Genomic DNA, 11,043 nt, shown 5'->3' with positions numbered 1-11,043 from the left:
ATAGACGCTGATAGATATTGATAGATTTTTATTGGTGGTAATATTAGTGGTCTATCATTAATAGTTATAAAATTTTGTTATATGTTATAAATATTTTCAACAGTTTTATCATTTGAAATAATTTTTCTATTTGTAATGTATTATAAATTATATAATATTACAAAAGAGTAGTTATACAAATTTTGTTAGGGTAATTATTTTTAATGATAAAAGCATTAAAAATAATTTGTCTTTGAAATTTTAGAATATTGGTTAATGGAAAGATAATGAGATTTTGGTATTAAATACATGTAAAAGGGTGGTTTAAATTTGAACGGAATATATAAAAGAAAAAAATAGTTTGTTTAGGAAATTGATAGATGTAAATATCTGACACAGATTGTAGTGTTTTGAAATGGTTTTAGTAAGAAAAGAAGGTATTGGATTTGAATTTGGATAGGGATATGTGGGGGAGCGTGAGAGGCACGTGGGAGTGGGCGTTAAGGTTTAAGGATGAAGTATTATTGTATTGTGAGTTAGGAAAGGCCGCGGTTTACAGGCTGGACTGACATGATTGCACTACCCCTTCCCTTCCTTCCCTCCCCGGATTCTCCTGCTCTCTTTTATTTTATTTTATTTTTCTTGTCGTTTTCCCGACCCAGCTCACCACTTCCGTGCGTCCTTTTCGGATGTAAAATATCCCTAATATTTTCCCTTATTTTTTTTTTGGGGGTGGGGGGAGGGGTTTGGTAAATGCCATACAGGCTGTCTTCCCCAGTCAAAGTCGTCCGCTCCCATCCAACTCCCAACCGTATTATTTTTCCCTATACACCCTTCTCTTTCTTCTTTAATTTCCCTTCCATTACTCTTCCATTCTTCAACGCTTAATCTTCATCTAACCCATTCCTAATTCCGTTTTCTTTTAACTAATTTGTAAAAAAGAAAAGGCAAGGCGGTTTTTGAAAGGGATCCGAAACAAAGAGCTTCATAATACGTGTGTTCATCTCGCCACCGTTGCACGACGCGTGTCCCTTCGACAGCTGTTATTATGCATTTCCTAGTAACTGCTTTCTTTTCCTCTCTTTCTAACTACAATACAAACGGCTATCACCGGTCACTCTCTTATAAATTCCTTCTTCCTTCCTTCTCCTCTTCCTCTTGCAACAGGCCGAGGTTACGCCTCCGCTTCCTCTTAATCCCTCTCATTTATGGCTACCACTTCCAATACTATTCTTGTCGACCGGATTAAGGGTCCTTGGAGTCCCGACGAGGATGAGTTGCTCCGCCGCCTCGTCCATAACTACGGTCCTAGGAATTGGTCTCTTATAAGCAAGTCTATTCCCGGTCGATCTGGTAAGTCCTGCCGTCTTAGGTGGTGTAATCAGCTTTCGCCTGAGGTGGAGCACCGTCCCTTTACTTCCGATGAAGACGACACTATTATTCAGGCTCACTCCAGATTTGGAAACAAGTGGGCTACCATTGCTCGTCTTCTTAATGGTCGCACCGACAACGCCATCAAAAACCACTGGAACTCTACTCTTAAGCGTAAATGTTCATCCTCCATCGCGGAACACGACCACCCTTTGAAGAGATCCGCCAGTGTTGGTGCTCCTTTGTATTTCAGTCCCAGTAGCCCATCTGGCTCTGACTTGAGCGATTCTAGTCTATCTGGAATGTCTTCTTCGCAGCTCTGCAAGGCTTTTCCGTCCGCTTCTCTCATTTCTCAATCAGATCAGCCGCCCATGGACACATCCATCGATCCTCCCACCTCTCTCACCCTCTCTCTGCCTGGATCAGACGCCGGTGAGGTACCCAAACTCGTGTCGGAACCCAAGCAGGCAGTAGTGGTTCAGAGTGGGAACAAGATGGGGATTGAGAAGCAGTTCTTCAGCGCTGAGTTCTTGGGAGTGATGCAAGAAATGATTAGAAAAGAAGTGCAGAGCTACATGTCTGGGATCGAACAAAATGGTCTGTGTTTGCAGACGGAGGCTATCACAAACGCAGTCGTAAAACGGATTGGGATAAGGAAGCTCGATTAGAAATTAGATGACAAAGAAGTCATCGTCTTAACGCCGCGCCCATCACTCAAAAGGAGGATCTCCTCGTCTGTTTATTATTATTTTTTTTTTCTTTTTCTTTTCTCCTTTTCCCCACCCCAAAAACAATAGATGGCAATAAATTTTGGTAGTGTACAGAAGGAAGAACAACAAAATTGGGGGGCTGTGGGTTGAACAACGTAGACAACTTCAAATATATCGTATAATTATAGAACTAGATCATCGGGTTCAAGATGGTGATCTTTTAGCAAATTTATGCAAAATTCCTGTTCCTTTTTTTTTTTTTTTTTTTATTAACATATATGTAAGAATAATAACCAGAAGTACAAAAAAAATATATATATTTGAAAATTTTGGATTTGCATCTTTTTAGAAAGGAGAGAGTGTTTCGAGATGCAGAACAGAATGACGAAAATCCAAGAAAAGACAAGTGGGAACTGTGGTGGGTGGACAAGAATTGAATAATAAAAAAATGGCTTTGTAGATAAATGGTTCAAGAACAAAACAAAATAGCAAGTATATAATAGTTGAGCAACCACTTGGAATTTGGAAATGTGGATTGTGGTGTACAGTTTTCAGATCAACTCACGAAGACACAAACTCTCACACGAAATTATTAAAGCAAAAGGGGGGATGTACGAACTCGAAGATTAGAGATAGATCCAAAGAAAAACAGACTCGGAAACAAAAAAAAGTAAAAAGTGCTGGAATTTTGATATAAAGGGCTAGCTAACGTTTATGATCGTTCGCATTGAAGTTCAGACGATATTAGAAATATGTACAGTGATATGAAAAGGCACAATGGAGTAATGGCTTGAATAAGCTAAATTGATATTGAGAGATTGCATGTATTAGTCATCGGGCATTGTTTGTACTTGTTTCCATATTCTCAGGCACGTGGTACGATGACAAGAAAAATGCATTCTGATTCTTCCTTAAAAACCTGCAACAAAACAAACATATCAAAACAAGACCCGTCACCCCACATTTCGTTCAAATTTTCAACACGGAAACCCACGATAAATGTCTCAAAGAAACAGTGGTAAGAAGAGGAATAAATACTTGAGCAAGTCAACTAACTTCTGTTGCAGTTCCATCAAAGTCTCCTCTTCAATATTGGCTTGAGACAATAACTCGGGCAACCTAACTGCAATGAATGAAAACAACGCATACCATTTTCAAAAGGGTCACTCTCTAACTTGACCATTAGTTAGAACAAGGGAAACAATCAGTATTACCAAATAGACGAAGAAGGTGTTCGGCACCATAAATGGAAGAAGGGGAGACATCATTGATCATCAATTCCTCATATTGTTGGCGTTCGCTTTTGTATAGAAGCATTGCGGGTAGTGCTTTATCAAAGTAACAAATCAGCCCCTTCACAATCTCTCCAACTGATTCATCTTTCCTGTTATCGTATAGCATTGTTAAGAAGATGAAGAACAGGGTGTAACAGATAACATACTTACGTTACATCCTTCTTCAGCCTGTATTCAAGATATTTCTTCATTATATCTTCTACATTAGGTGTGCGTGGAAGCTTTACCAGCTGCAGTGCGAACAAAAAATTAATAAACCCCAAATTACTAGATCTTTAGATCCAATGGAAGTAATGGTTATCAAAATACCAAGGCAGATATCATTACCTTCCCAAGATGCGTGACAAACTCACTGTCATCAACTAGTTGCTTCTTTAGCTTAACTGGAATCTGTATGCTCACAAGCTTTTCAACATTCATGGCACTCTTATCCTGCCAGTAAACGAACGAGATGCTAAGTTTAAAAGTAACGATAACCTGCGAAAGGCTGATGCCAAGTACCAGATAAAATACTGTACATAGTACATAATTATAAATTACAAGCATGGACGAAATAATTCAAGGGTGGGGGAGTGGAAAGGCGAGGGCGTTCAGTAACTTTAAAGGGCCATTGGCAACATTTAACTTTGGCATACCTTACTAGCATCATTCTTTCGCTTCCTCCCTTTTGTCACTGCACATAAATTTATAATTTGCATTAACAGATTAAACCAAGAACTAGTATAAATATTTCTCACAGGAAACATGATGCTTCATGTCATCCTTCAGAATAGTTGGCGAATGTTTCTTAAATAAATTACTGAAAAATATAACCGAAGCTTACACTTCAATATCGTATTGTTCAATCTATCAGGACAGTTTATGGTAGAATGCTATAAAGGGTTAAAGGAGATTAGGCAATTTTTTTAATCTAAACCTGATATCCAAAGTTTTCATATTCCCTGAATGTAAGGAATTCGGACAACTAAATATAGCACATACACGAACTAGAAGTCTAGAATATCCAGGTCAATAAGTTGAAAATAGAAAGGAACTTTTCCTCTTAAGATCCTAAATGCTTCACCCCTCATTGTATAAATGTCCTTTCCAATAACATCACGATCATCTGAAGCTATTGCTTCACCTTGGTTGGACTGATACTTGAACTAACCGTGATACATAGATGCCAAGATATCATCAGACATTAGGTTGTCATCTTCCAGAACATTCTTTTAACTTGACGCTTATTATGGTTCAATAATCTTAGCATGCATAAACTAGCACTCCTTACTAATTCTATAACGCCAAATTATTTCACAAGTTCTGATGTTCTCCCTCCCTCCCTCCCTCTCTTTCTGAGAAATAAACTTTTATTCATTTGGAAACCTACATACCCATGTGGAATTTTCAAAAAATGCATCCTGATTGAATTTAATGGCAAAAGTACTTCGAGACGTCGATAGAGTAGGGGAAAACTTGAAGAGTAGAACTTAGACCATTCCATCCCACTGTTCTCTTTAATTAAAAATCCAAGTGTTCCCTTCTAACCACATAAACTACATGTCCAGGCTTAACGTATGACTATAAAGTACATGTGTTCTGATGAGCTGAAAAGCCAAACACCCAGAAAATTTGAAATGGTTGAATAAAATTCTATTTTCATCAATACACTGTTTGTAGTTCTGATATCCTAAATTGAAGGCTAACAATAGCCTACACTTAAGTTCAAGTAATATGCAGCAACGAGTTAATTAAACAAACCAACTATTACCATTCTTGGGCTTAATCTGAGATGCTCGAGATGCCTTCTTCTCGGTCCCCCTCTTCTCATTGAGTTCCTGCTGTTTCTGTACATTCTCTTCAGTAAACTTCAGTAATCGATCAAGTCCTACCCATTCATCCCAACTGTTGCATAAAATAAAGGAAATAGAATATCTGTGAGCGGAAGTAGAGTAGTAAAGTAAAAGCATGCACAATCAGGGAAGTCCAACATTTTCATATATTTATACCTAAAAAACTTCCATGTTCTTTGCACTACAAATCTAAATGATGAGTAAAAATAGCAAAGCTTCGATAAAAGATTGCAGAACACATAAATATTGGAGTAATACCACAGACAGTGAGGTTGCGAGGATAAGGTATTCCTTTTCTCCTTTTGTTTTGACTGTGAAGGTCAGAGAAGGCTTCTCACAGGATGTCTTCAAGTTATGTCCCCAAAGGTATCGAAGCAATGTAATAAATCGATCCTAAGAATTGTTCCAGGAAACTTTGGTAGCTGCAGCTGGTAGGAACAGTAACTAGTCACAGATCACTTAAGCAGGCGCTACTGTGGGGTTATTTTCTGCAATAGTCATAGGATAAAAGGTACTAGAGCCTCGAAGTTTGGGGTTCATTGTAAAACACTTTTGTGACCAGTCCCTTTCAATCAGAATAAAGTGTGACCTGAATACCATCTTCTGGAACGATTCATAGGTCATCAAAAGGCCATCATGATTTGTTCATTCCTAGAATTTTCAATGTAGTTTTCTTTAAAAATGTCACATTTGTGCGAATGTTGGTGTAGACTTAACGGTAATCCTGTCATTCCTTAAGGTTTTGGTTGGGGGAGGGATGGGATGCAAGTTACACAAAATCTATGAGGTTTGTGTTATCTGGGATCAGGCTCAGTGAAGTTTTTCCTTGGGACTTCCTTCGTTCTTTGGTTACTGTACTACTTTTTATTTATTTATTATTATCACAGGCCATTGAACAAACTGTCATAAGCTCCTAAGCTTCTTTGAGTTGATTTCTTATCAACCATGGTAGTTTTGCTTTCTCAATAACAGGCTTCTAGTCAATGAATAAGTACAATAAGTATGTAATATCAAAACCCTGAAATCAACCAAAAAAAAAAAAAAGCATGCATGCTGACGGTTTATGCGAATAATCGAAAGCTCGGATGCCTTTTTCTTCTTCAAGTATCTGTATTTTCCAAGGTCAAAAGATAAACAAAATCAACAATTATGCAGAATCGTTTACCCATCTGCATTCACATTGATCTCTACACGAACGTTAAAGAAGTTTCAGCACCGAATTATATGAAATTCTTCCAAGCAAGATTGAGGCATCCTCTAATCTACGTCTAAATAGAAGTAGAACCAACAGACCAAAAGCCAAGTATATTTAGGTGGATGCCAAGCAATAAGAAGCAAAAAAACACATAAAGGACAATGGATCTATAAACTGAAAAGAAAATAATCTAGGTATATATACAGTTTCTGATGTATTGAGAAGCATTTGTAAGCAAGTTAGAATAAGAGTTAGTTTAATAAAGTTTAAAAATAGTTAGTTACATGTTAGTTAGCTCTTATTCAGCAAATGTGTAAGTATTTTCCCTATAAATAAAGCATCTCTCTCTGATTTGAGGAGAGAATTAATATTGATTCAAAATTAGAGTTTTGGTTTACACCAAATTGGTATCAAAGCACTCCAACAACCCAGGCTGATGGCGAGAAGAAGGGCTATCCACCCGAGAAGAGGAGACAACCTGTGGCAAGATTAAGAGGTGGAAGAAACCCCCACTCTCTCTCCAAGAACTACAACACGATGCTTGTTGTCCATTGAGAACTCTTTGGAGGGAATTCATGGAACAATGACTAGCATTCAAGAAAGTATGGAAACAATCACTCATAGGGTTGAGAGTTTGGCAGCAGCACCTCAAAATCAGGAGAACACTCAACCATTCGTGCAAGAATGGGGAAAAAGAGGAGAGCATGGTGCTGGAAAGCCAAGAAATTTCCAATTCCAGATAGAAATTCATCAAGAAAAAGCTCCAAGATTGCATAGGTAGCTCCAAGAAGATCCAAGAAGACGTTTGAATAGGCAAGAACGGCAGCAAGAATTCCAAGATTGGGATTTTTCGAGTGAGTGTGATCAAGAAGAAGAGTTATATGCTCCAAGGAGGCGACGAAAAGAGAGGTGTGGAGATAAAGACGACTCATATGATTACAAAATGGAGATTGACTTGCCGACTTTCAATGGGAAGCGTGGCATCGATACATTCCTTGATTGGATCAAGAACACCGAGAATTTTTTCGATTATATGAATATGTCGGATCACAAAAAGGTACGTTTGGTAGCCTTCAAGTTGAAAGGGAGAGCTTCCACTTGGTGGGATCAATTGGCAATGGCAAGGCAAGAGGCCAATTCAAACATGGAAAAAAATGAAGCAGATGATGAAACAAAGGTTCCTTCCCCCAGATTATGAGCAGACCCTTTACAATCAATACCAAAACTGTAGACAAGGGCCTCGACAAATGGCAGATTATGTGGAAGAATTCCACCGATTGGCAGCAAGAACAAATTTAGTGGAGAATGAACAACATCTAATTACAAGATTCATTGGTGACTTACGGGTGGACATCAAAGAGAAGGCAACACTTTCATTTTTTGGATGATGCAATTTGTTATGCTGAATCATTCAACAATAGGGCTTGAATGATTTATGCTCCAAGAAAACTTCAAGAAAAGCTCCTTGGGATGCTTCTATAAGTAGAAGAGCAAACAGTACCTTGGACCATCCTATTCCACCAATTTCATCCAAGGAAAAGGATAAAGAAAAGCAAGAAGAGGTTGGTGAGAAGGAAATAGAGGTTGTCTACAAGCAGAATGTTCAAAATCCTTATAATTGGCCTACATTGGGAAAATGCTTGAGATGTGGCCAAGTGGGGCACTTGTCTAATGAGTGTCCCCAACAAAAAACATCAGCGTTCGTGGATGAAGAAGAGGATTTGTGGCTGGATACAGTGAAGATAATAAAGAAGAAGCCAATTATATTGACACGGATGAAGGTGATAGGGTGTCTTGTGTTCTTCAAAGGTGCCGATTGCTCCCAAAGGAGATTTTAATTCTCAAATACATTGCAAAATGTTTGTTAAAGAGAGAGAGACTGATATACTGGGTCATGTAGTTGTTGAAAAGACAAAAAATACAAAAAACAGTGAAGACATTCAACACCATATTGACTTGATTTCGGGTGCTACAATCCCTCATCTTCCTCACGATAGGATGAGTCTTAAGGAGTATGAGATCTTCCACCAACATATTGAAGAATTATTGAAAAGGGGGCATATTCAACCAAGCCTTAGCACATGTGCGGTGCCAACTCTACTTTCCCTTAAAAAAGATGGTAGTTGGAGGATGTACGTTGATAATAGATCTATCAACCGGATTACAATGAAGTATAGCTTCCAATCCCTAGAATAGGTGATTTATTTCATCAATTTAGAGGAGCCTTGATTTTTTCAAATGAGGACTTGAAGAGTGAATACTACAAGATTTGAATGAGGTCGAGGGATGAGTGGAAGACTATATTTAAGCCCTACTTCTCATTCGCAGACTGATGGCCAAACCAAGTTACCGCATTGAGTTACCTTATGATCTACATATTAATCCAATATTCAATGTTGTCAATCTCAAACCTTATTTTCCCCCATGACTACCAATTGGCATCCTAATTGTCATCCTCGGGGTTGAGTCAGATTTTAGGGGGTGGAATATGGTGTATTGAGAAGCATTTGTAAGCAAGTTAGAATAAGAGTTAGTTTGTTAGTTACATGTTAGTTAGCTGTTATTCAGCATACGTGTAAGCATTTTCCCTATAAATAAAGCACCTCTCTCTCATTTGAGGAGAGAATTGATATTGGTTCAAAATTAGAGTTTTGGTTTACATCAGTTTCTTTCCATGTATATAAAAATCTAACAAGTATTTAAGCAATAGATTGGGAGGGGCAGGTGTGAACAAGAAGAGGAGACTGGTCGTGCAACAACATGTATAAAGAAAACAATAGGCCTAGAACCAGCATACTGTTTTAAAAACCATCAGATTAGTATGGGAACAGTCTCTGTCATTAAGACAAAAGGAGGACTCACTCACGTTTTGCTCCATCCCTGCAAAACAAAGAACATGGTCTCAAGATAGTCCCTCATGCACGATACCCTTCCCCACAAGAGAGAGAAGAGAGAGACGCACACACAAGCACACACATAATACACAGGGACAAGCATATTCTACTTACAAGGTAATGAACATAACATCTCCATTCTTTCAACTGATATTCTGTTTTCAGTACCTATAACAAAAATGGCACCTAGAAAGTAAGAAGACAAATAAGCTAAATTCTATAGGTTTCACAGTAGTAACTAATTGACTAGATGCACCTACAAAGACTTTATAACATCCCAATCCAAATTTGGATCACACTATGAGCCCCCAATCATTAGAAGTATCCTGAATTCAATCCTTCATCGTATAATTTCTTAATTGTTCAGGTGCTTCATCAGGAAGATTACGAGGTCAAGTATTCAAGATGAGTATCAGTTCTTGTTCTTCACAATTAACGAACCGTCATATTGCATATTAAAAAAAGAAAAAGAAAAAAAAGGATTGAAGTACTGTTTCAAAGTTGAGGTTCTAGACCACCAAAATCGAAATGCAAAAATTGAGGGCTGATTATTACACAAGTGTGAATTAAGTGGTTCGAAATTAATTCTTGCTAATTTCTTCTACTTAGCTGGCAACTCAATATACTTCCTCACATTGTGATCATCCATTCTTGAGACTATCGTGTTCAACAAGATTTTGAAGCAACTAAAAATCTATCTACTTCTTCCACTAAATTACAGAAGCATTTATCAGCTTGAAATTTTAGCGAAACAAGAAAAGGAAAAAGAAAAGAGAAGTAGAGAAGAAGCAGGAAAAAGAAATGAATTAGACATTCCCCCATACCGTAATGTTCAGGAACTGGAGAAATCAAGTGAAGGATGCAAGAAGGAGGAGTGAAAGATAAGAGGGAAAAGAGGTCGAACCTTAGCTTCATATATGACGAAGCTATGAAAAGCGAGGACCTTCTCTCCTTCTGAGAAAGGACAAGGACGGGAAGGCGGGGCTTGAACTCCATTGTCGTCGTCGTCTTCAGAATCATTCTTGGATGTGGTATCGGCGGAGTCGGAAGCAACCCGATTCTCAGGGCTTCCCATTCGGATAGCTAGTTTGTTCAATCAATGGGAGTTGAGAATCGTGTTGGGCTCGGGCTTCGGTTATGGGAGAATGGTGTGTGGAACTGTGAGAAACAAGAAGGCAATGGACTCCAATTGGGGTTTTGATCGCAACCAAACGCAAATGCAGTAGTAATTGGGGGTTTTCTCAGTCTGTGTTGGTATGTACCATTGGGGCCGGGAGTCGTCGACTCTTTGTACCTGCAGCGAATAATTGGAAAACAAAATAACTCCTCCAAATGGAATTGGACCGTCTCTACTTAACAATACTATACGTTTCTACAGAGACGACGTAGTGCCAAAACTTTACTGATTTAACAAGAAACCATTGCCTTTGTTTTCCAACCTTTCTTTCAAAGGAGTACATGAGCTAAGTTCATTCTCGATGGAACACTTTTTAATACTAGTGTTACATTCATGTTCATTTATTGTGTTGTTGTGATATATTTTTTAATAATGTATTTAATGTTAGGAGCAAGTTGTTTCAATCCGAAAGATATTCTACAAATCTTCATTTTACGAAAATTTTGATGGAAATATCAATAAAATGTGGTGTATACTTGCAAGTTGAATTTTGATGCTATTCGAAATCCTTTGAGACATTAGGTTGGGTGATTCAAGACCCACTTCTAAGGAAGAGTACATCACAATCAACTATATTTAAAAATTTTAGT

At 38.0% G+C, this 11,043-nt stretch overlaps 2 protein-coding genes across 6 annotated transcripts; one reads left to right on the top strand and one right to left on the bottom strand.

Annotated features, from left to right (window-relative positions):
* The first annotated feature begins 1,116 nt into the window (after positions 1-1,116).
* Positions 1,117-2,288, top strand: LOC120085505 (transcription factor MYB44-like). Its single transcript, XM_039041510.1, has one exon. The coding sequence runs from the start codon at positions 1,188-1,190 to the stop codon at positions 2,016-2,018; it is 831 nt and encodes a 276-aa protein (XP_038897438.1). The 5' UTR covers positions 1,117-1,187; the 3' UTR covers positions 2,019-2,288.
* LOC120085504 (protein MRG2-like) lies at positions 2,099-10,676 on the bottom strand. 5 transcript variants are annotated; one of them, XM_039041506.1, is made up of 10 exons: positions 10,181-10,676; positions 9,391-9,444; positions 9,249-9,262; positions 5,106-5,239; positions 3,991-4,028; positions 3,683-3,787; positions 3,506-3,585; positions 3,275-3,444; positions 3,117-3,183; positions 2,099-2,979 (listed from the first exon to the last, which is right to left on the bottom strand). In XM_039041506.1, the coding sequence occupies exons 1-10, from the start codon at positions 10,349-10,351 to the stop codon at positions 2,892-2,894; spliced, it is 921 nt and encodes a 306-aa protein (XP_038897434.1). In that variant the 5' UTR covers positions 10,352-10,676; the 3' UTR covers positions 2,099-2,891. The 5 variants fall into 5 exon arrangements, with proteins under 5 accessions (XP_038897434.1, XP_038897432.1, XP_038897435.1 ...); XM_039041504.1 differs by having other exon boundaries at positions 2,210-2,979; positions 3,099-3,183; positions 10,181-10,666; XM_039041507.1 differs by lacking the exon at positions 9,391-9,444 and having other exon boundaries at positions 2,210-2,979; positions 3,099-3,183; positions 10,181-10,670.
* Positions 10,677-11,043: the final 367 nt, after the last annotated feature.

The sequence above is a fragment of the Benincasa hispida genome, chromosome 9 (genome assembly GCF_009727055.1).
Source record: "Benincasa hispida cultivar B227 chromosome 9, ASM972705v1, whole genome shotgun sequence".
Taxonomy (NCBI): domain Eukaryota; kingdom Viridiplantae; phylum Streptophyta; class Magnoliopsida; order Cucurbitales; family Cucurbitaceae; genus Benincasa; species Benincasa hispida.
Note: the sequence above shows the minus strand (reverse complement) of the source record. Positions and strands in the feature narration are given on the sequence as shown.

Bases quoted from the DNA above. Each gene is read 5' to 3' on its own strand.
- LOC120085505 (XM_039041510.1), top strand. From the start codon at position 1,188: ATGGCTACCACTTCCAATACTATTCTTGTCGACCGGATTAAGGGTCCT.
- LOC120085504 (XM_039041504.1), bottom strand. From the start codon at position 10,351: ATGGGAAGCCCTGAGAATCGGGTTGCTTCCGACTCCGCCGATACCACA. The intron at 3,788-3,990 runs GTATGCCAAAGT...GTTTACTGGCAG, and splicing joins GAAAGAATGATGCTAGTAAG to GATAAGAGTGCCATGAATGT. The intron at 3,586-3,682 runs GTAATGATATCT...TTCGCACTGCAG, and splicing joins TTGTCACGCATCTTGGGAAG to CTGGTAAAGCTTCCACGCAC.